Below are 24,942 nucleotides of genomic sequence, written 5' to 3'. Positions count from 1 at the left end.
GTGATACAGAAGCTGTGCCGTATTTAATGCTTAAATGTTTGATATTACAAAGATAATCTGGGTAAATATAAAATGCAATATTCTAATTAAGCTCATCTTGTAACCGGAAGGTTGCCGGTTCGATCCCCAGCTCTGTCTGTCTTGGTCGTTGTGTCCTTGGGCAAGACACTTCACCCTACCGCCTACTGGTGTTGGCCAGAGGGGCCGATGGCGCGATATGGCAGCCTCGTTTCTGTCAGTCTGTCCCAGGGAAGCTGTGGCTACAGCTGTAGCTTGCCTCCACCAGTGTATGAAGTGAGAGTGAATGAATAGTGGTATTGTAAAGCGCTTTGGGTGCCTTGAAAAGCGCTATATAAAATCCAATCCATTATTATTATTATTATTATTATTATTATTATTATTATTAAGGCAAACCCTGATGGCCAGACATTCTTCTTGAAAATGTTTTTGCAGAGAGCAGAATTCAGGTCTCCATCAGTTAGGGCAAGTTTTCCAGGTCCAGCCCCAGACCATTACACTACCACCACCATGTTTGACTGTTAGGATCTTTTTATCTTTTTTATGAAATGCTGTGTTAGTTTTATGCCAGATGTAATGAGACCTAAACATTTCAGAAAAGTTCAGAATATTTTCACAAAGTCTTGGGAATCATCACAATATTTTTAATAATAATAATAATGGATTGGATTTATATAGCGCTTTTCAAGGCACCCAAAGCGCTTTACAATGCCACTATTCATTCACTCTCACATTCACACACTGGTGGAGGCAAGCTACGGTTGTAGCCACAGCTGCCCTGGGGCAGACTGACAGAAGCGAGGCTGCCATATCGCGCCATCGGCCCCTCTGGCCAACACCAGTAGGCGGTAGGGTAAAGTGTCTTGCCCAAGGACACAACGACCAGGACAGAGAGCCCGGGGATCGAACCGGCGACCTTCCGGTTACAGATACGCTTCCCAACCCCCTGAGCCACGGTCGCCCCGCAAATGTGACACGAGGCTTTTTGAGATGAGGTTTTTTTTCTTCTTGAATCTCTCTGATGGGTGCCATTTTTGCCCAGTCTCTTTGTTGTTGGTGTTGAATCATGAACTCTGACAAATGAAGCTTGTAGTTCTTCAGAAGTTGCTCTGGGTTCTCATGTGGGGATGGATCATCTCAGGTGTTCTCCCGACCGAAGTTTGGTCTGTTTTTAGCATCTTTTTACTGCCATTTGTGTCTGCCACTCAGGGACTCTCACATTAACTTTTATTGGGGGGGGGGGAGTTGGCGTTCATCGAAACTAGCGAGCTAACTTCGTTAAACTTCATAAATCCTGTTTTTAATGGATGCCTGGATGCTAAACTTAATTGTTACACCTGGTAGAGCAGCCACACTGATCATTTTATTAGAGATGAAAGAATGTAACTCTCAACGATGCTGCAGTGGTTGTTTCACTTTGTGAACTGAAGAGGAGTTTGGACCCGGAAATGGCTTATGGCGTCAGGCTAAAGAGGGTGATGGCTCTCACAGTGGTGGAGCCTTTGAATTGGCTTTGTAACCCCTTCCAGACTGATAGATATCAATGACTGTGTTTCTTATCTGTTCTTGAGTTATCTGTTATTGAGTCTACTTCTTTGTCAGACAGGTTCCATTTAAGTAAGTTATTGATTAGACTCTGTCTTGCAGTAATCAAGATACCGAAACTGAACTCCGCTTTCCAAAAAGTGTGGTTAGTCGGTTATCTTTGAGTAAGTCAGGAAGGGAGCAAATAGTTTTTCACTGCACTGTATATGTTTTAGACAAGATTCTATGTAGATATATGTAGAAACTCATCTTTCTCTGTCTACAACACTAGTAAATTTCAGACAGGGCTTATTACAAAATGTCACCACAGAGATGCGCTCTGCGTCCAAGGATATTTATAGGATTCTTTATATAAACCTGATCACTGACAGGAGCCTATGGATACTAGTAAATCATGCTCCTCTGAGATTCAGCTGCGACTTGTCCTGTCGGCTCCTGATCTGAGCTTTTACTGCCAAGCATTAGGAAATGATTTGCCTTGTGTATTGCTGAGCTAAGTTTAAGTAAACAGGAGCACATATTTAGAAAAGTATTGCGTGATTCACTGCAGCAGTGAGAATGGAAAATATATTAGTAATGGCAACACACAAATACAGCACAATTCTTGATGGAAGCAGAAAAGTTTAATGTGTGTAAATCCAAAAAATGTTCTTATTACCATTTGTTGTGCTGATCCTAATTAAAACATGTCATGCATGCTTATCCATTGGGATTTATAATGGGGTAGCAGGTATGAGTACAGAATTTCTAAAGGGCATGTGGCTGTGAAAGAAGCACACCGGCTTTAGTAGGAGGTCTGTGCCCTTTCTAATCATTGTTGCCATCCTGGTTTGGGTTTTGTTTTGTTTGATTGTTTATTTTTTCAGGAGACAAAGGGCCTTCTTTTCTCATGGGCCACATAAAGCACATTAATCCAGGTGAAAAGTATAATCCTTTATTCATTTTACCTGGTAATTTAACTCAAAACAAAAAGAGAAGGAGTAAAACATAATTTGTTCATTTGGATATTAGCATAAGCACACATTTCTTAATTAGGTGGAAGGTCAAGAAGCTGGGCAGGGCCTCGCGAGTGTCGGAAACTTGCAGTGCTTTGTAACTGTGGAGCCTGGTCGATTTCATAAACACAGTTGGTCAAAAGTCCCAGGAAAAAAATGGGACATCTGAGACAATGAATTGATCATTCCTGGTTCCTGCTGTGGCCTGATGGTGGCTCAGTAATAAACACTGCTACCTCACAAAAAATGAGCTCAAGTCCAGAGCTTGCATCCATTTGTGTTTATGTGGGTTTCAGTTAAATTGGTGACATTGAAGTGGCCAAAAGTATTTTGTCTGTCAACATGTTGGCAATGGCAGATTTGCTGTGGCTTTGGTGCTGACTATTCACAAATACACTCACATGTACAGAAAAATGGATATTTAATGTGGATACTGCTGTCGCAAAGTCATTGGGTAATTGAAAAGATGTTATGAAATTAAGATACTAATACCAAATAGATTGAGAATCAGTATTATCCTCAAACACATTTTTTTCCTTTGGTGAAAAGGCTTTGTCATTTTACTTATGCTGTCAGATTTATTGTCATTTTAACACTTTTCTATAAGTGTGCCTATCTGCCTTTTAGTGTATAGTTATCCTTTGTTTCCTTAAGAGCAAAGATTATTTTCAGCTTTAACACTTTCCCCCATATAGACAGCGTTTTACAGCCCTCAGTGTCACCTTAATGACAAGTTTTGTCATTTATATCAATGAAGAAGTGGTTAAAACAGGCTGCAGGGTTTTATAAGCGTTTCCCTAGTAAGTCGATCCCCCTGACTAATTTCCGATGCAACCCAGGTTGTTTTGTTGTGGGAGCAGGGCCGAAACCACTCAGTTAAGAAACAGGAGTCGCCTGTCAAGTTCAAATGTTCTTGTGGCTAAGCTAAATTAGCATTTTTCCTTCTTTTCTATATTGGCAGGGTTTAATGAGTTCATCCTAAACACTTGCCTGCAATAGATAAAAGGTATACTGTCAGAAAATAAATGTGCACTAGATCATTCCTGAATGTAAAATCCTCAAGATTTAAGAGCCTGAGGATTATTACCAAACACTAACACCTAATATTATTCTAAAAAAAATCTAATTATTAAATAAATAATTCAAAGCTGTTTTTTTTTTAGTTTTCTTTGAAAATATATTTGCTGTTCATTTAAAAAAAAAAAAATCTTAAAAGCTACCTTCAAATGTGAATGAAAGCACTGCAAGGGGGCATTATCTTCCTGCAGTTCTCCATTTGAGTGAACAGACCGTCACCGAACAGCCATATTACTCTCTGACAAGGAATCGACATTACAGGGGTTGTCAGGACAACCAGCCATGATTCACAGAGCCACAGATAGGCCTCCACCTTGAGCTAAAAGCACTAGCCATGAGACTGAGCAGATGCTGTGCCAGTCAGCCAATCACAGGTGAGATAGAGGAAAAGGATGACATCATAGGCAAATTAGGGCAACTGCAGCGACAGTTTTGGTTGTCGTGTTCGCCTGCTTTTGAACTCAGAGACTCCGGTTTCACTACCTGCAAGTGTTTGGTGGATTTATCTCAAATTTCAAGGTGTAGGGGAACAAACAAACTAAATGAATGTTGGTAAATATTAATATAAAAAAAACAAACACTGTTATGTTAATTTGTCATTAAAACACGTTCTCAGTTACATTAAAATAGATATGATAAGAGCACTAACCACAAAAGCAACTTTATATATAAACATTGATACAGAAAATTAAATGTTATTTTGTTTTTGTTTTTTTTTAAAAAAACATGGGGAACATGCAAAGTAGGTAGTTTATCCTTGCATAGCAACAGCAACTAATTTGTTAAATAAGCAAGACAAAGAAAACCCATTAGGCTGAAAGTAGCAGTAGTTGTAGTATATAATAATCAATCCATCTATCTTCTTCCGCTTTGTCCGAGGCTGGGTCGCGGGGGCATCAGCCCAAGCAGAGAAGGCCAGACCTCCCTCTCCCCAGCCACCTCCTCCAGCTTATCCGGGGGAACACCAAGGCGTTCCCAGGCCAGCCGAGAGATATAATCTCTCCAGCGTGTCCTGGGTCTGCCCCTGGGGCCTCCTTCCAGTGGGACGTGCCCGGAACACCTCACCCAGGAGGCGCCCAGGAGGCATCCTTGTCAAATGCCCGAACCACCTCAGCTGGCTCCTTTCGATGTGGAGGAGCAGTGGCTCTACTCTGAGCCCCTCACAGATGGCTGAACTTCTCACCCTAGCTCTAAGGGAGAGGCCAGCCACCCTTCGGAGGAAGCTCATTTCCGCCACTTGTATCCGTTCTTTTGGTCACTACCCACAGCTCGTGGCCATAGGTGAGGGTAGGGACGTAGATCGACCGGTAAATTGAGAGCTCTATTATAATAATAATAATAATAATAATAATGATAATAAAAATGTTTGGATGCATTTGTTTTCTTTTTACAATTAACTGTAAAGTCTCTACTTTTCTTGCAAATTAATTCTCTCTGACTTTGATGCTATTCTAGCAGAAATGTTTGAGAGGCTTTGCCAGTTCTGATTGTTTATATGAACTCACCTGTGTTAAGCTGTTCTGTTCTTATTAAATCTGATGTTTTTTGAAGTTACAGCGGCATGTACTCACAGCTCAGGTTAGCATCGTGTTTAGTGTCTTCCGTGTTTGCAACAGAAACAGTCTTGAGCTTAATGTGCAGCATAATGCCATCCGCCCATCATACTCCCTCTGCAGCTTTGAGCTGTTAACCAGAAAACCAACTGTGTCTGCCTGTTGTCTTTCCCCTCCCCTGGACCAGCTGCCTGCATTAATATTCAACCCCTCAGCCAATCAGCAAACCAGGGTGGATGACATCATGGGCTAGGGAACAGAGAGCAGCCAGTGAAGCATCCAGCCTGCCGAACAAGCTTGCTTTTAGGGTCAGGAACTGGTCTGACAAGAGAATGGCAATCCTGCCTTTAAACTGTCATTAGGACTGTACGGTCAGCGATGAATCTACCACTACTCCGGGCCCAAAGGCGTAACCTGAGCAAGAGAATGTGAAGACATATTTCAGGTAATTCCCTCTCTGTGTGTGCAATAAGGGATGTGGAAGGGGGAGGCAGAGGAAGGAGGAGAGGAGGAGGGGGCTGTGTATGTAGGGGTGCTTTGTAGCCTTTTTTTCTTCCTCCACTCTGCATTCTGCCCTGCTAAGGAGGCAGCTGTTTCATCAGCAGTCTCTCAGTGAGGGCGAGATGGAAATGGATGCCTGCATCAGATGGCACGGGCATGTTTTATATCATTATATACCATCCTGTGCATCACATTGTTTCTGTGTACACTCCCTTTTGCCTCACAAATAGCATCTTTATTGAAGGAGGGGTGCAAAAATCAATGGTGGCATTTGTACAGGCCTTGTGTGTGTGTGTGTGTGTGTGTGTGTGTGTGTGTGTGTGTGTGTGTGTGTGTGTGTGTGTCAGTCCTGGAGAAATGCAGCAGCTGCAGCGGCAACACTGAAACAAAAAAGAAGCAACGCTATTTTGGGTCTGTAAACCCGCGGCTTGTGGATGGATGTGAGCTGTATATGCTTCGGAGGGTACGTGGGTGTGTGTGTGTGTGTGTGTGGGGTGGGGGGGGATGGATGGTTAATATGCTGATGGATGCTCTTTTGTTATCTCTGCACCGCCTCACGTATGGCCTCTCTAGAGTGGGCTTCAAGAAGAAATGAGTTGTATTTCCATTTGTGCCTTTCAGTGATCTCTCACCCACACAGCGGTGAAGTGCCTCCGCTTCCTCGCTTTAACATGGATGTGTGTAGCAGCTTCATGGCGGCTGTGGTGACAGGGAGATATACAACATCTGGTCACCTGACTTCACTGGGGATCGGAGTGGGGGTGGGGGCCGGTGCTGTGAAAGCTGAGCTATTCTACCTCAGATTCTTCTACAGCTCTCGGTGGTGGAGGATGATGGAAGAATTGGCCACAGTACAAAGCTGAATGTGTGCCTCTCCATCACCTGCTCCGATTTTAATTTTGCCGTCCCGGCCAACGTAGAGGAAGGACAGATTCCTCTCCCAGGAAGCACAGTCATCCCTTGAGAAGCAGGGCCTGATGGGAGACCTGTTGTCTGGCTTTAGTGTGAAAGAGGAAGATGTTAGGGAGTCATATCAGTGATTTAGGGAGGGTGAGATGATTATAAAGTGGATTGGGGGAGGGGTTACTGAAGCTGTTGCTCGCTATGAACATTGGCCTTTTACATTGAGATCGATGTCTTGCATGCCCTTTCACACTAATCCTCCTGTCCACACTTCAAGCAAATATGACTGCATTTCAAGCAGTTAAACTACATCTTTTACTACATTTTTGCATTAAAATATTTAAGGTGTCTACTATATAAACTCCTCAACACCAAGGCAGAACCATTGGCTTTTTTCCCCCCATCACAATTTATCTAATATACGCCCAGAACTCTCTGGTTGGTCTATTAAATATTTTTTCTTCCCAGTGTAGCACATCACCCAGCTCCAAGCTTTCCAGAAAAACGGCCGGATACAGAGTGGTAATCCAATGCAGCGTCACAATCAGAAGGCGGCGAGACAATCAGGTTTTGCTATACCATCAGAGTAGAAGTGTTTAATATTTATGCATCCCTCTGTCGAACTGATCTGCGAAGCTGTCGCTGGAAAATTCGTCTCCACTGATCTCTTGGCTGTGCTTCACACCAGTCTTAGATGCTCTGCTTCACATGCCACATTGCATTATATATTCATCGCACCGTTATCGACACAGGTCTATTACACGCAAATGGGCAATTAATAGCTCTCCATTTTGTATCTGTGCGTGTAGCTGTTTACCATCAACAGAGCGCGTTCTTACCTGTATGAGCTTTTTTCTGTGAGTTGGTTACGCACCTCTTATATAAAATAGATATCTCCACTCAAAGTGTTATACTCTTGAATTTTCTGACGAGTGCAAAGTATGCTCAGTTTAACTGAAAATCTAAGTGAAATTATAGACTCGGGCATATGTTTGTTATGTAAACATGCACTCTGCTGGCAAAATGGAAGCATATTGTGGCTTGACTTTAATGCAAATGATTTCCCCACTTGTGACCAACTGACCACTGTGTAACTTTAGTACTTTTCTTTTACTTGTGATGTTCATTGATTCATCTGCCCAGGCCCGAGTAGCCAAAATAATGCAGTGTTTTTATTTAATGTGATCTTATCAATAACACAATAGGAGCAGCACTTCATTAGTGTACTGAAATGATCCTTTATTTAAAAAAAACATAACTATGGCAGCCAGTTTGTTTCCATGTGTATTATGTGCTCTTCTGGGTTTCCCCATGTTTTCCATTGCTCAGTGTAACCCAACACACTCGGCTTCTCTTACCTCACCTCAGCTAACAAAAGCAGTAGACACAGAACCTCATCTTGGCCTGTAGCCTGCTAACTGGCCTGCCTGAAATATGATAGCAGGACACACACACACACACACACACATACAACTAAGCCTCCATCTGTTGAGGGCTTAGTCTGAATGAGTTATTCTGCTATTGTTAAGTGAAGTTATCGTTTGGGACTCATGCTGAAAGTGTACTGGCCCTGTGTGTGTATACATGCGTGTGTGTGCTTAAGGGTATAGATGTTGAGAGTGGAGCACTGGTCTTATGGTAGGTGTGTCAGAGCTACAGTCTGTGTTGTGGATTAGCATGTTGGATTGCAAGCCATCTGGCCATTTTGTCTCCGAAAGGGGAGGGGAGTAAGCAGGAGAGATGGATGGAGAGAGACAGAGGAAACACTCACACACTGACACATTGACACAGCTCCCTGTGTAATCTCCCTACTTGATGTCTGTTGCTACTTAGAATAAGCTTGCTTGTATATTTGTCTATCTGTTTATGTGTTGTTTGTCTGGCTGCGTTCATTAAAAAAAAAGATATTGCCTGCAGTTTATAATGTTTCAAATACACACCGCAAATGTAGCCTCATGATAGATATTTCAGATGTATTTAAGTTCTAATGCCTTAACAGTAAGATGGATATTCCAGATGGATGCCGGCTGTGGAGAATATAGGGATCAAATTTTGCAGGGGGAGTGAGAGGGTTGGGGGTGGGTTAACAGATTAAAAAGTTTCTCTTTGTCATGGGTTTGCAGAGAGTTGGAGAAGTGAGTGAGCTTGAATAAGTCTGAAGATGAACAGATAGAAAAATATTAAAGGCCATCAAGTAGGAATAGTTTCCAGAGAACGAAAGGACTCTAGATGATCTGCAGATACTGTGACCACAAGGTGACTGTTTAATCTCCTCTTTTATAAGATGTAACTCCCTGATCGTTTGAAATTCACTTTTCAGACCTTTTCTTATTATTATTCTGGTTGTATGTGCTTTGCTTCTTAATGAGAGAACTTCACAGTTGCTCCATCTTTCATGATTGTATATCAAAGATTCTTAGTGTGTTTGGAAAACATCTGGAGAGCCAAAGAAAATTCAGGGCAGAGTTTTAATGGAAAAAGTTTTGCTTTTGTCCATATGATCTTAGCTTTGTGTCTTCAGGTAGAGGAGACCTTGGAGCAGTGTTGACGCACTGCTTTGCCTCCAGATGAACTACTAGTGCTTCAGTTTGTGGTCTCAGTTGCATCGAAGTAGAGTGAGCGTGTCTCAGCTGATTCTCTTGTTGACACAAATATTAGTCCCATGCTAGTGTTTGCCTATGCAAAACCACAATGTAGCTCTGTGCACTTAGCAGGGGAAAGGTTATTAAAGTAGAGCACAGTCGGCTGTAGTGAGAGAACAGTAAGGCTATGCGATGAACAAACAGAACACACCACAAAGCTTTTTAACGCTTCGCACAGTTTCAGGGGAAACTATTTAGTGACCTTGAATACTTTGCTGGAATAAAAAAAAAAAAAAGAAAGCACTTGGGGAGACTGTTTCCACTCTTTCCTTCAGTCATTACAATTGGTACATCTTAGCCCTTTCAGTGGTACTCGGAGCAGGTGCACCAGCTGGCTTAGGAGGGAAATCATGCCCCTTTCTGCCTCCAGATGGCCCTCGGAAAAGCTCATCCATCCCACAATAGTGGATAAAACCCTGTGGTACCTTTTTTTTAAAACCTGACAATAATAAAACATGTGATGCTCACCTGTACTTAGACATGCTATGGGTTGTATAGAAAGTCAGGTCAGCAGTCTTTGAAGAAAGAAATGAAAGTATAGTTTGATTCTAAACTGAGACAAATTACCTGTTAGTCATGAGACTTTTTACCTGTAATAAGCCTGTAAAATGAAAAACTAGGTGTGTGAATGCTGCCTCTTGTTATTCTTTTTGGAATTCATGTTGAGGTTATAATTTACATTTAAAGATTCATGAATCTTTATTAATAGTGTTTTTATTTCATATAAATAAAACAGTGGATTACAACCATCTGCTCTGTTCAAGGATTTGAGGGTTTCCTACCTCAACCTCATACCAATTTGTAAAATGTTTTAGACATCTTGAGTATTTTGCAGTTTATACATTTAAGAACATAACAAATCAAGATTTTTGTTTAAATCTGTCGTATTGCTTTTACAGTAAAACATTTTCTCAGGTTGATCTGATATACTTCTATTAAGGATGAACATATTATACTGGGCATTTGAAGGTTTTCTTTTACTTTTATGGAAATCATCATCTTGGTTTTCTGAGAGCAGATGTAACCATAATTAGAAAAGGGGATGGAGTGCTAAGTTAGCAGCTAACCTTTACATGCTTGGTTAAATAACTGCATCTATAACCTTGACTGGACCTCACAGTAAGCCATAATATTTGTTTAATAATCATGTTTAAAATGCTGGATTAACAGATCCAGTTCACTGACTCAAATTAGTGGAGGTAAGACAGGTGCCCACATCAGTGTCCCCATTCAACCAATGTAGCCAAGCCCCAAATTTAAATCTTAACCTTCTGTCTGTTTTATTGTTGTTGGATTTTTTTGTATCAGGCCATTCCCGTAGTTTTGTCATTTTTAACAAAAGAAAGTATTAGGATTTGTTATTGAATTGCAGTGGGCTTCAAGTGGTTGCTGGATATACTGCACTTTTAGCACATGCTTAATCTTTCAGCCCTGGAGTGTACTACTAAGTGTGAAGTAATCACTCAGTTGAAGATCAAAAGACCTGGACTGGAACCTCTCAAAAGAGATGCTCTCCGCCCTTGTCCCATTCAACTCTGGAAAAATTTGTTCATGGAGAGAACATGATCTCACCTGGATGCCATCCAATTGCCAGCTGTACTGGGCAAGTTTGAGCTAAATGGTTCCTGTAGCCAGGTGAACTTTCTATTCTCGTACTACTAGCAGAATTGAGCTGAGGTTTTACTAGTAATTTTTCTCTAGCAGATTTATAAATTAGTCCGGAACACAGTTCTTCTATCAATATTCCTTCTTACTCCCACTGTAGATACATCAGACCAATAAGCAGAAGCATTTGAGTTTGATTTTTCTGTCAGTGTAAAGAAACTGATCCAAAGTTAACCGATGGATTTGGAGCAAACATTAAAAACAGTTGCCTATTGAAGCAGGATTTGCTTGCTTCGATGTAACCTCATGGTTAATTAATAATGATAAAGGTCTTAAATGTCGATTTTCAGTCATCAGAAACTCGTCTATTGCTAAGCTAAGTCTATTCTCTAAGTGAGGCTCATGCATCAAAGAAAAGCAGACTCTGACCACAACACAATTTTACCTGGAGGTGGGCTGTCAGGATGGGCTAAGAGAGGCTTTTTTGAATATGAGGAATGAGGAAGCTCATCCTGTTAGGGAAAGTATTGATCAGTTTGCTCTGTTATGTCATAAATGCCCATAAATAAACTACTAGTCATAGAAATGTGCTTTGAATACAGTTAGAATTTTCTGTCAGGAAGGAATTATCACATGTTAACAATGCTGCTTAGCTCATTTATACTGCTGGCAGTTCAGATCTGATAGAAATTTACCACCTGACAGGATAAACTGCTTCAATTAAAAAGTACTTCTGTTCCAGCTCATACAGAGAGAGCCACTCAAACTGTCATAACACACAGGGAACGGTAATTTTGTCAGCTCTGGCTGTTCACTAGTACTCGTAACTATAGTTTATTCAATTATTTTAGAAAGTGTCTTCTAACCTAATATTTTTTGCAATATTTACACAAAAATCTACAGCCAATGAGAAAAGCAGCACTGCAGGTTTAAGACATGACATGGTGTGTGTGTGTGTGTGTGTGTGTGTGTGTGTGTGTGTGTGTGTGTGTGTGTGTGTGTGTGTGTGTGTGCATACACACACTTGAGGGAACAGCACTCGAGCAGGTTCGCCAGAACTAAATATTAAATGACAGAGTGAGCTCTCAAGCCTCCCCAGCAGGGGAATTTGGGAAAGGATGGTGCTCAGTAAAATGAGAGTCATGCTGGAGTGTAGACTGTGGGGGTAAAATGAGCCTGCAGTTTCTGCTTTGTTTTAAATATGAGGATCGGTGTACCCAAATCTGTCAGGAGAGTGTTGTTTAATTGAAAGTAAGTGAACCAAAGGGATAATATTTGGTAATACCACTGAATCCTTTGAATGCGAGGGAATAAATTGGCTACTGAAGAGAAAATAAGGCAGGTTATATCATCGTGCCTTTGCAATCTAATCAGTGTTGTGCTAATTGGAATGGGACAAGATCAATGTAAAACTTAACAGCCAAGCAAAAGGGTTCATTGCAGTAATCTAATTTAGCAGCATAGGTGAGAATATTGTGCAATATTTCTTCAGTGTACAAATATAAGCACCTCAAAACTGAGTGATTTTATCTTCTTAGTTTTTATCTAAATGGTTTAGCTACTGGAACGCTTAATTTATTCTTGTCATTTGCAAAAAGTCAGATATGTATGATACGCATACTGTCCAATTTACATTAATTTAATTAATAGTGATTTAATTTACACTGATTAGATACAGTTTCAGTTCAAAGTTGGGAATCCTTTGGAAATTTTTACATTTCTGCCTAAATGTGACACAAACCGTGAACATAACTTTCATATATCGGAAAAGTAGCAAAACAACCCAACTAAACTGTGGTGGGGCGTGGTCTGCGGTGCCGTGCAGGGAGGGCTCATGCACCTGCGCGGCATCCCCAATTACGCCCACCGACCTACATAATTGTGTTGTTGTGTGTTAGTTTTTTGTGGTGTGATTTGCAGCTGACAGCCGAGAGCTGCAGCTAGAATAAATAGAATGGCTCTAACACCGAATCTGTGGTCCTGCCGTGTCTCAGTCACGCCACATAAACAAATGAAATGCGAGTAGAAACGAAGCAAGTAAACGTCGACTGTTGACCGTTAGTTTGATGGTAAAAGTAGAATCAGGTGTTAGGGTGCTGCCTGTTTTTAAATTAAAACAAACATGTATCTAAGTCTGATCTTCAAAACAATCAAAGGAATAAATCATGGCATCAACAAGTGAGATTTATTGATTTTCATCAGTCTGAACAGGGTTACTTAATAAAACAAGACCAGTCACATTTCGTGTGACCTTGACATTGATCAGATTTTCACCAAAATTAATCAGCTCAAGCTGTTATTAATATCTGCCGTCACACAAAATTTGAACTTGATATCTTGAAAACTGTGGATGCTAAACTGCTAACAAACAGACAGAGAGACAAACATATTGCATGCTCCCTCCCTTCGGGGAGAGAAAAAACATTTGGAGCAAGGTTATTATAGTTAACTGAAAGCTAAAACTTGATGTGAAAAAAACATTTGAACTCACTAAAATAAAAATTAAAACTGCTTTCAAACTCAAGACCACTGTTACCCTCCACAGGAGTGGTTTAATTTAAGGAACCGTGGGTAATCTTTAAGCAACTAAAAGCCTCTCTCAAGTTAGCTAATGGTCATATTTGAGTCCACTATGATGAGAAGACTGGATTAAATGGTATATCTGACAGGGTTGCAAGGAGAAAACCCAGAACTTCACTAAAGGAACAGTGGTTTTCATCTTCTGTCTGTTAAAGATCACATGAGAAAGCCAGAAACATATTGGAAAGCCTTTGTCGACAGATGGGAACGAAAGGAAAACGTTGCATTTCCTGCAAAAGAACCTCAACCTTGGTGGTGTTAGTGACATGGGTTGGGTCTGATTTTACTGCATCTGGGTCAACGTGGTTTGGATTGTTCCTAAAGAGGAATACGTGAAATTCTTGTTCTTCTACCAATAGATATATTGTGAGAGGAACCTGAAGGGAAGAGTTCATGTCAGGAAAACCCCAAACATCCCAAATTTGAATGCGCCCGAGCATTAGAACAGGATACAGTTCCTGGAAGCCAAAGTGCAAGGCTGCATTTAGTTTAACTGCACAATAGGACATACAGTACTCGACATACTAAAGAGCTATTCTTTTTCTGTACATACATATGTATATAAGTAGCATTTCCCACAATTGATAAATGACCGGGTGTAATATTTTCATTTAATTTGTTTAATATTTATAATTTCTTTCCTATACATGTGGTTTTGTAGACTATGATCGGATGAAACAAGATCATACTCTGGCTCGTGTCTAATAATAGGTCAGTGATCAGAGATATTTCCAAACTGTGCTGTGCATTTTAAAAGAAGAAGAAGAAGGGAACAGAGAGCTCTATTACAAACACTGGATTGAAGTAAAACACCACGTTCTGTCTTAGAAAAGCTACTTGGATAGAAAAATATACTGTATGTGCATCAGCTGTGTTTCAGACCTCAGATCTCTGTGTTAATGGACATTTGAAGTGCTATTTCAAAGTGTATTTGAAAGCTGTTTCATTCATTTACTTTTTCCTTTGATATTGTGTAATCATGCTCTAGTTGGCATATTATGAGCGGGTATAAGCCTTTTTACTCACACGATTAAAAGATGTTCATAGCTTTCCCCCAAGGCGCGTGTATCCCCTAAAAATAGATGTTTTTTTTGTTTGTTCCAGTGAAACATGTGATTCTTTTTACCCTGGAAAAATAAACAAATGAAAGAAGTCTCACTCTTTGTGCAGGGAGGCATACTTTTGAATATGTTGTAAACCTGTCATCAGGCTCTTGATCAGGTATGGTTATTATATTATGGAACTTATATTAACTGTATTGGCATGACTATTAGAAGTGTGACAACATCTTTCTACATACAGCCAAACTTCCCCCACTGAAACATGAAACGAGGAATAAATTTGCACACCTCTGTCTCACCTGCCACCTGTTACAATAAAAGTGTGTGAGGCAGCTGTGACTTGTCCCTTTCATGAACCAGACGTTGGAGCTGTATGCAAAGCAGAGTTACAGAGTGTTGCAGTAGAAGCTTTAAACCAAAGAAGTGAAGCTTCATTTGACAAAAGTTGAAATGTCAGAATTTCTTTTGTGACTCGGGAATCAAGTCGCTGTCATGAGTTTTAGATGTGCTTTTGATGCTTTTACTTTTTCTTTTAAATGTTGAACAGTATTACATTAAATTGTAAAATTCACTTTACTAATGCAGAACAATAGAAAGTAAGAGCTGTAGTTTGAACATTTGCGAGCTTTAGAGGTGCTTGTGTGCGCATTTTGTTACTTTTAAGAGAGTGCACCCACTATCAATTCCAAGGTTTTACATATCACACATCATATATCCATTTTAATACAACCATGTCATTCTAAATTCAGTAAAAAGCCAAAATGCTGAAACGGTGTGTGCAAAAAATCAATAAATGGAACAAAAAAGAATATTTACCTTTACTGTTTCAGATGTCACCACTTATATTCTCTGTTTGATTTCACCAAACATGATACTGTGCTATATCCAAACATCTCGTGCCAGCTCTCAAGCACGGTGGTGAAGCAGTGATGATTTGAGCTTGTTTTGTAGCCACACGGTACCTTGGATGATCTGATATCCTCGTGTTGGTGTTGTTCCCAGACCATCATGAAAATGTTGTTCCAGGTTCAACATTGCAAGTGACCAATCACATTTTTGTGACGTTATTCTTTTGCGCGCCAAGCCATTCATGCATTTATGAAATTCCAATGTTGCAAGGACAATATCAATTCTGCTTACTGTTTATTAAAGGGTTACGGTTAGGGTCAGGGTCCGTTGATCGGCGGACAGAGGCGGTTTCACGCAGCTTTATTACAGTTTTTTGTTTTACGCCGGTTTTTCCCGAAGTCGCAAAAGTATGACGTCACAACATTCTGATTGGTCACTTGCAATGTTGATCCTGGAACAACATTTAGTATGATGATCTGGGAACAACACCAACACGAGGATATCAGATCAACCCGGTACCTTGCAGTCACTGAGTCCATGAACACTTTTTACCAAAGTATTCTAGAGCCTTACAGCTAAAACTTAGCTCGAGTTGAGTCATAACATAGGCCAGTGATCCCTCAAATACTAGCAACTGTACAAAATGATGGCTGAAAAGGAAAAGAATCAAAGTGGACCGGTCAAAATCTAAACCTCAACCTGATTGAAATGCTCCCTTAATAGAGCTATGTATAAGCACGTGCCTGTAAACCTTAATGAACAAAATTCCCTTTTTTTCAAAGACTGGTTCTGCAAGCAAGGTTTAGAAGAGTGTGCTTACACACATCATTTCAAGTTCTGTTTACCTTATTTTAAGACCTGGTTAGGATGGGATCATTTGTTAGGTCCTGATATGTAAAACCTTTGAACTGACAGATGCCGTACTGTGTTTTTACCATGACTGTAGCTGTGTGCCTTTGCTTCCTGTGCTTATGTTGAGATAAACAATCTGCTGACTGCATTATCACATGTCCCTGTTCAGACATAGGAGTGGCACCAAGCTTCTCATCTGTCTGCAACAAACTGTCAGAAAGTGTTAATGTGGATGACAATCCAAGAACTGCCAAAAATAGGTTTTTAACTGTCAGTGTCAGTGCCTGAAGAAATAAGGATTTTCTGACTTACCTATTTACTGAAATATTGTACACCAAGTTTCAAAGCATAGTCACAGCCTTGTATTGATAAATGAAAACAGCCATTAATTTAGTTTGACCACGAGTCCTCTTTAACAGACATGAATGTCAGACATCGCTTCCCCTGCCCCCCAGTTGAAATGCAAGGGGATGACATATGGAAGCGGGCTACATGACTGCGGGTTTTCTTCTGATCTTGAGGGTCCAGCCACGGGGGAGACGGGCATTTGTGTAGTTACATGTTGACAGCTGTTATTGTGTGACACTGTGTGCGTCTGTAAAGTGAAATTTATCTGACCCTGTGTTTATAAAATGCAGAGTAAAAGTTCTGTACAGATGGAGCAAATAACAATGATGATGTGCAGCTTCGAAGTATCCCTCCTTCCTCCTTATCTTTTGACCGTCCTCAAGCTGTCTATCCCATCCCAAGTAATCAGCATCCTTCATAGAAGGACAGCCGAAGCCAAGTCAACCAGAGAGCGTGTCCTAATCAGGGGCATGGAGAGCTGAGCTTATGGAGCCCTCCCCCCACTGTGGGGCCATTACTGGGCTGCCATGGGCTCAAGATTAGAGCCTCTTCCTGTGGTTAGCCATTCAAATTCAGCATTAATGTTTGAAAGAGCAAGGAAAATGCCTACTCTTCATGGATATATCAATATTTTATAGAAGAGAAATGTGAAAACATCTCCAGTAATGTCTGTGCGGGTTTAGTGTTTTATCTTATTTCTTTTTAGGAGGCTTGCACATTTGTATATCGCTGTCAAAATGTCACATTTTTCTAAAGCAAGTCAAAAAGGATGACGCTGGGGGTGTAACTTCTGTCAAATTAACATGTCATGGATCATTGTTACAGCTGCACTTCTCCTCTTCTGCATTTTGACTCAATTAAAAGTGAAACGATGGAAATCTGTCTTACAATCCTTTTTCCCCGTTGCTGGTGTAGTTCAACCTCGTACCAGTAAATTCAGTATTGGTAAAAGTCATTTGTACACTTGATGTATAAGAGACTGGGCTGTGTGTGTTTCAGAAATAGTAGCTGCTTGTTTCAGGGACAGTGTACTTACTGACTGCTTGCCTGCCTGTCAGTCTGCACAGTAAATAGGTCAGTGTTTTATGTGAGTGAAGAATCGGTAATGTCTGGGCCTTCATGAATCTGCCATCTTTAGCCGTTCAGCAGAACTGCCGGCAGGAAGGTGATAAGCTAAACAGCCATACAGCATTAGAGACCACATTTAGATTTGTAATATCTAACTGTGATGCTGCTGCTGCTGTTTTTTGTTTGTTGTGCTCACTCACGACTGCCTGTCATTAAAATAAACAGAAGCATCCCGAAGAGGGTTTTGGGGATTTTTTTTTTAGCCATCATTCAGCCACGTTGCTTTCTGAGGACAGTTCTTTCCTAACGTTATCATATTTATGAGCACTTCAATGTTTTTATATAAGTGGTGTGTGCTCTCGAGGAGGACACGAGTATTGATGAAGCAAAGGAGCCCTTTCAGACAGGTACTCGTTTCTAATAATCTGACAATATGTCAGCTTCACGTGTGACCGTGCACCTCTGAAAATTTGCCACAGTAAACCCACTTTTACTTTTGTGACATCACTCTGCCCAAACTGCTCGCAGAAGTTCCTTTAAATTGGTTTATTATTGTGTGCTGGAAAAAGTCTGAACAGATTCATCAGCTGTTCCGTAAATTGTCATCATCAGAGTGCAGACGACCCCGCTCATGTGCGTTTTAGTCGTCAGAGACACACCGACCTCTCCAAAGCCACCTAACTCCATCCATATATGTTGCTTTCTCCCACTCGCTCTAAAGCTTCACATCTATTACAGTGACATATTTTTTTTAACTAAACCTTTACATTACAGCAGGTATGTGACGGGTCAGGCTAATGAGACATAAGTAGTGACTGCAATCTGAAATTGGACAAAACATTAAAAGGAATAAGTCAGTGTATTGCTTCCAGCTGTTTCTATAAATATGCATTCCTGTGACTGTGTGTCATCCATGCTGATGATCAAAGTAACTATTAAAATAGTTTCACCAACACTTTTTTATATCACTGATGGGGACTGTGTAGGGTGTACCCAGCCTCTCGCCCTCTGACAGCTGGGATAGGCTCCATCCGCAGCCTGCCACTGTGAATTGCATAAGCGGATGGATGAGTTGTTGGGTAGAAGTCCATGTAACTGTATGTATTGTGAGCCCAATGCATCACGCATGCGTCATGGCTCCTTACTCCTCTGTTTAATAACAGAATGGCTATTAGAAGCCAACAGTTTTACAAATCCATGTCTGAAAAGGGGGAACAACTAACCCGACTAAACCTCAAGAACTCATTAGTTTTATGTTTGAAAAGTTCAAACTCTCCTGTCGTTGTTTGATGTTGTAACCACCGATTCTTCCCTCCATGTTTTCAGACCAGATATTGACTCGACAGATTAGAGCCCCATCGCTGTTGGCAGGTCTCGCTTGTTTAATGCGCACGTTACTGAATCCACTTCTGTGCGTGACAGTAAAAGCAGTGTGACTTCTATCGAAGCAAAACTGATAGCAAAAAAAAAATGATGTTAACGGATTAACAGAGGCTTTAGTCGCAGCTGTGTGAGTCTTAACAGGACAGGGATGTTTGTGTTTTTGCAATGATCCATAGACAAGGTAGACAGACAGCTTGGATGCCACTTTGTGACACTAAATCACTTATAGTGCTGCACTTTTTCACCGATTATAAAAAATTATACCCCGTGAACTCTCTTAATAGGATAGATGACAGACAGTCAGCCGGTCTGGTTATGGATCATTTAGAAACGATCAGTAACTGTGATTGAGAAGCAAAGAAAAGGATATGAGGAGGAAAAAAATCAAAAGCTTAAATAAAAGTTTAGATGTCAAGTTCAACAGTATTTCCACACTCGCTGTAAGCCTGGTGCCACAGTATTAAGCCATAAAGCTTAATAATCCCTGCGATCCTTCAGCTAAATTTGGCTGATTGTGTCAGATTGCATACAAAGGTTACCAAACCTTGTCTTCCTTATTGCCTGGACAGCCGTGCTGTATACACGCCCTGTTTCTTTAATGTGTCCACATTGTGAATTTCCTCTGTAAATAGCAGAGTTTTGTTGGGTTTTGTTGTCAGTGACACGCCCAAACTCCAACCTAAGCAAACCTGTTTTTTGTTGTCGTCTGGAGTCTCGCATGGAAAGCGCCAGCATAGTGCTCCCCCACCAGCAATATATCTCATAAGATCTTTGAAATGCGGTATTAAAATAATAGCAACGACATAGTGGCGTTTTAAAATCATAGTATGTCTCTGGAGCTGACTGGTTATTCAAAAATAGTCGGTGCCTTCTAGCTAAGCCAGATCAAAATCTAATTTCAGTTAACCGTGCTGTCAGGAGTGAGTCACTTTTTTTTTTTTTTTTTTTAACAGATCATTCTTGGGAAAGGGTGATTTAAAGGTTTCTCAGGGATTCAACTGATGTAACCTCTGTTAAAGGAAGATGCTGCAATATTATTTTTATCCCTATCTTCCAGTGGTGGAACGCTTCTTGTTTTCAGTTCTTGTTCATGTTCATGTTTTACATTTCAACTCTACATTCATCTACAGCGAGCTGGGCTGCTATTGAATGCCAGCAGTGTGCATGGGCTGATATTCGCCAAATAATTTCCGGCAGTCGTTGTTGAATAGTTAATCTAATTGAAAAGATCGCAGTGCGAGCTATCACGTCACTAGCAGAGGAGAATACCAAATGCTGTCTAATTAATTAGACATAAAGATTATGTTGGCAGCTTTTATCTCAGATCCATGTTTGATCTCCAAGCTTTTATTTAATGTAATATAAACTTTCACATATTTTGTAGTTTGTTTCTTACGAGTCATAAACTCAATTCCTTACACATTAAAGCATATTGGTAATGTTATGCAACGGAAGAACATGTTTAATGTTTAAATGGAATAATGAAATCTGTTTACTGAATCCGTTGGATGTTTACATTCAATCAGCAGTTAACAGGGAAACAGTTAATGATGATGTTGTTTTTGTGGGGTTTTTTGTTCTTAATCTGACATGTTTCTGAGGTAGTTACTGCACAGTTAAATAAACAAACAATGAGCATGTTTTGAGAAGCCTTGATTTGTGGTTCTGGTGTCCTGCCCAAACAGGTTTATGATGAAATGACACATTACTGACAAATCCCTTTCACAACAAGACAAGAATTTGAGGCAGCAGATGGAGATAGCCAGAGGTATTGTGTAATAACGCTGGTAACTGTCAAAATCTGATGAAACGGTGGCTTCTTATCATGTCGCATCGTTCCACTAATCAAGTTATTTTATTCCAAACCAGTTCTTTTGGGACGTTAGGGAAGAGTGCAGCGTGATCTATCAAACTGTGCCTAGTGGAGGAGGAGATGGTTAAGTACAATTGTAAAGGCCGCCACGAAGGCACGTGTGTGATTCGTCAAAGGCAAGGCTCGCTGTGTAAAAGCTTGAGAGCGTGTCTTTGTTCGCTTATGTAGGTCTCAAGCAAGGGGGCGGCCCACATGGATGGCCCGCTTTCTGGGATGCCTGTGCTGCACATCACATGATGGGCTTGGCCTCAGGGTGCGGCACTCAAGGAGTCTAAGATGTGTAGATGCAATGGGTAGATGGAAGATTAGAGCATGAGTGATGGAAATATTTACTCTTGCCAGATTCTCTGAGAATCAGTTCTTGGTTGTTGAGTCAACCTTTAAATCTAAATTAGATTTAAATCTGCCGTGCAAAATATCAGCCGTGTCCACATAGGAAGAATTAAGTGTACTAGTACTGTTACTTATATTTAACCAGGAAGTACTCCTGAAATCAAATCTCTTTTACAAGGGAGAAAATCAGAAACATAATCAGAATCCTTAAGGAAATTATATGGTTACAGTTGCTCCAAGACAATAAGGACAGTAACAGACTGAACTAAATGAAATAATACAATAGATTACAAAGCTACAAAATATAAGAAATAGCTGTAATATATAGAAATAGAACTTTTAAATATCAAGAAACATTGTGACTCCTTAAACCCTCAAGAAATTAATCAATTAGTTTTAATAATTATTACCTTATCCATCACTTGAAGGGCTGATGGTTTGGTCCCGCAATCGCTCCACATACCGAAGTTTTGCTTACCAAGACACTGAAACTCCTGATGGCTGTTGGACTTCTTGCATGGCAGCTTAGCTGTTACTATAACACTATAGCACTGTAAAGTGCTTTAAGTACCACTGAGGTAGAAAAATGTAAGTGCACACCATTTGCATGAACATATTAATATAAAATACCACTGTGGATTGTTTTTTTACTGTGGCTTTTCTACTGTAAAACTGCCCCTTAAACTCCATGGCTTGCTCCTGACCTTAATAAAGATCAATCAGGCATAGCTTCTTCATGAAGTCATGCGCAGCCACAATCCTGGCAGATCAGCTGATCTCACTGCCAGTCCATATTAGATGGGGTGTGAGCCGATGGCCTACACGACCTACAATTTTAGCCTGTCCACGGGTGCTGTGCATCAGCAAACCGCTTTGCAACCCACCAGCTCCTTCTTTTCATGTTGTATCTGACTTACTCATTGTCATTACTCATTGGTGTTACTGATACCTGCTCCCTTTTACACAGCAGGTCTTGGTGAACCAGAACACCTAATATGTACTACAAATGGAAATAATGCTTTTGTGTATAAAAAATGGTATTCCTCAGTTTAGCAAACTTAACATTGTTGTGTATTATGCATAGGGCTAAGTGCAAGTGAAATTCAAAGCTAAGATCAGTGCAGAGGGTTTTTGTAGCTTTCATCACCTGCTGCTGTTTGAGTTCTTACTGATCTATACATAGACTTTTTCACACTGAGCTCCTACACCTCTCTCCTTCTCTCTTTCCCAGGGCATTGTGAGTGCTACTAAAGATGTCTGATAGTGTTGATATTGAAGAGAAACCACCAGCCCCCCCCTTGAGAATGAACAGTAGTTCCCGAGACTCTTCATCAGTGAATCACGCATCCAAACCGCTTCCAATGGCTCCTGAAGAGAAAAACAAGAAGGTCCGCCTGCGTTCCATCTTCCCCGGGGGAGACAAGAGTGAGTATCCTTCTCAACATGTCGCCTTCAGGCTCAGCAGCACATTGGATCACATGGTTTACTTGTTTCCTGTGTGTAAAGAAAAAAAATAGATGTCATAAATGAGCTTGTAAGCAGATTTTTGTCAATTTCCTTTAGCAAACAAGAAGAAAGAGAAGGAACGTCCTGAGATATCCCTACCCTCAGACTTCGAACACACCATTCATGTTGGCTTTGATGCTGTAACAGGAGAATTCACAGTGAGTATCGCTTTCACCCGATGATCAGGCATATAAATGAGGACAGATGTGCTTCTAAAATTCACCTCTCATTTGAAAGCAAACTTACAGGCACACATTTCAAAATTCACATTTCCCTAAATTGATAGAGTCAGCTAGTAATTAAATTTCCTCCACATAGGTTTGGTAATACAAGTGACCCGAATGACAATCACTCGAACCTATCAAGTGAAACCTGCACTTGATTCCTTCAGTGTTTCCTGGTAAATTACATTTTAGGTCCAGGTAATGCCAAAGACAATAGACTGTCTTTGGCATTACCTAGTTTGTGATTCAGTAGAGCAGTTCCAGCACAGATTTTTAAATGCAAAGGTAATTATTCTAATTATTTAAAGCTTTACAGATGTATGAATACAATTTACTACTCTGTGGTGAATTTTGAACAGTAAAAACTACAGTCTTGGGTAAAACTAAGTTCACCACATTATTCAATAACTCGGGGAACCACCTGTAATAGCAATAATGTGAAGTAATTGTATGTCTCTCACATCATTGTGGGGGAATTTTGGCCCACTCTCCTTTATGTTCCTTCATTTTACTGAAGTTTGCGAGCATTTAATTAAACGCAGCTCTATTAAGGTTCTGCAAAAGCATTTTATTCAGGTTGAAGTCTAGACTTTGACTTGGCCACTGCGACACCTTTTTTATTTTTTTATTTTTCAGCCATTCTCTTGTAGATTCATTGCTGTGCTTGGGATCATTGTCCTGTGCCATGACCCAGTTTCTGTCAGACAGCCTCACATTTGACTCTAGAATATTTTTTGCTATACCAGAGAAGTTTTTAGTCGAATTAATGACTACAAAACAAGCCCCAAATGTGGTGCTGTGCATTATGGCCAGGCATCTCCACGTTGGTTTCCCTTGTCCAAAGGACATTGTTCCCAAAGTCTTGTACTTTGTAAACCTAAACTATCCCGCCGTGTTCTTATTAAAGAGAAAAGGATTTCTCCTGGCAACCTTTCCAAACAAGCCATACTTGTTCAGTCTTTTTCTGATTGTACTGTCATAAACTTTAACATTTAACATGCTGAGGCCTGTAGAGTCTAAGATCTAGCTCTTAATTTTTTGTATGGTCTGACCTTGGGATGAATTTGCCAAATTGTGGGGCTGTGTTAACACACATTTGAATGCTCCAGACCAGCAAACTGCTAAAACTTGTGTTTTTTTATAGATGTGCTCACACTGGCTGATAACCAGCTCATCAAGTGCACTTTATTAGCAGCACCTGGCTGCATAACAGTTCTTTTGGAAGCAGTAAGGGTGTACTTATTTTTTCACAGGACCATGCGGACTCCTGTGTGTACAACAGTTGTTTTTATTGCACTCTTTGCATTTGGTTAGCATCCTTGGTGAGATTCTCGTTAATGGGAAAAGTATTAAAAAGATGCAGTAAACGATAAAAACAACATATTAACATATTCGTACACCCACTCACTCATAATAACAGAGATACATATATTGAACCTAGACTAGTTTGACAGTGCTGGGAATAAACTACTAATGCAAAGTCTAGTCTAGTCTGTCCTATACTAAAAAATAATTGTAGGAAGTTTGCGTCTTATCATCACAACCCTATAAAAACGTCCTTACACTAAGGATTACATATTCGGGACTATTTGACTACCAAATGTGCAGCACAGGACCAGTAACAAATAGTTCCTTGTTCATTTAAAAGCTATGTGCCTGTGACACACAGAGCTCTTTTAAGAGTTTTGAAGCAGCCACTTTTACTTGTTTCAGGGTTTTCAGGGAGAATAAAGTACATCGCTCTCGATTTTTCCCTTGATCTCCCTCCAAGTATGATTTCTTTTTTTTAACCTCCATTGCCAGCCTTTTTTCCTCCAGCAGCTGATTTGCTTTTAATAGTAAAAATGTGCATGAGTTTACAAAGCTGGCATGAAAGAAAGCCATTGTTGACGGATATTCACTTCCCATTAAAGATAAAAAAGAATTGTCTCAAAAGATTATTTTATGCTCCGAGTAAAGAAAGCAATGCTTTTATACTAACCAATTAAATACAAGGATAAAGCTAGCGGCTTTCTTTTAAAATTCA

General features: G+C 40.3%; 1 protein-coding gene across 3 annotated transcripts in view; it reads left to right on the top strand.

The window, feature by feature from the left end:
- The window catches only part of LOC308386501 (serine/threonine-protein kinase PAK 3), a 51,313-nt gene that overhangs the window by 12,932 nt on the left and 13,439 nt on the right, over nucleotides 1-24,942 (top strand). The window contains exons 1-3 of one of the 3 annotated variants that reach the window (XM_080866087.1): nucleotides 5,443-5,633; nucleotides 22,418-22,611; nucleotides 22,750-22,850. In XM_080866087.1, the coding sequence (XP_080722213.1) occupies nucleotides 22,440-22,611; nucleotides 22,750-22,850 (273 nt within the window). In that variant the 5' untranslated portion in view covers nucleotides 5,443-5,633; nucleotides 22,418-22,439. Of the gene's footprint in view, nucleotides 1-5,442; nucleotides 5,634-22,417; nucleotides 22,612-22,749; nucleotides 22,851-24,942 lie in introns of those variants that run through there. The other 2 variants (XM_080866089.1, XM_080866088.1) reach the window with 2 other exon arrangements.

This window comes from Rhamphochromis sp. 'chilingali' (assembly GCF_963969265.1).
Source record: "Rhamphochromis sp. 'chilingali' genome assembly, chromosome: 19".
Lineage (NCBI taxonomy): Eukaryota > Metazoa > Chordata > Actinopteri > Cichliformes > Cichlidae > Rhamphochromis > Rhamphochromis sp. 'chilingali'.
Note: the sequence above shows the minus strand (reverse complement) of the source record. Positions and strands in the feature narration are given on the sequence as shown.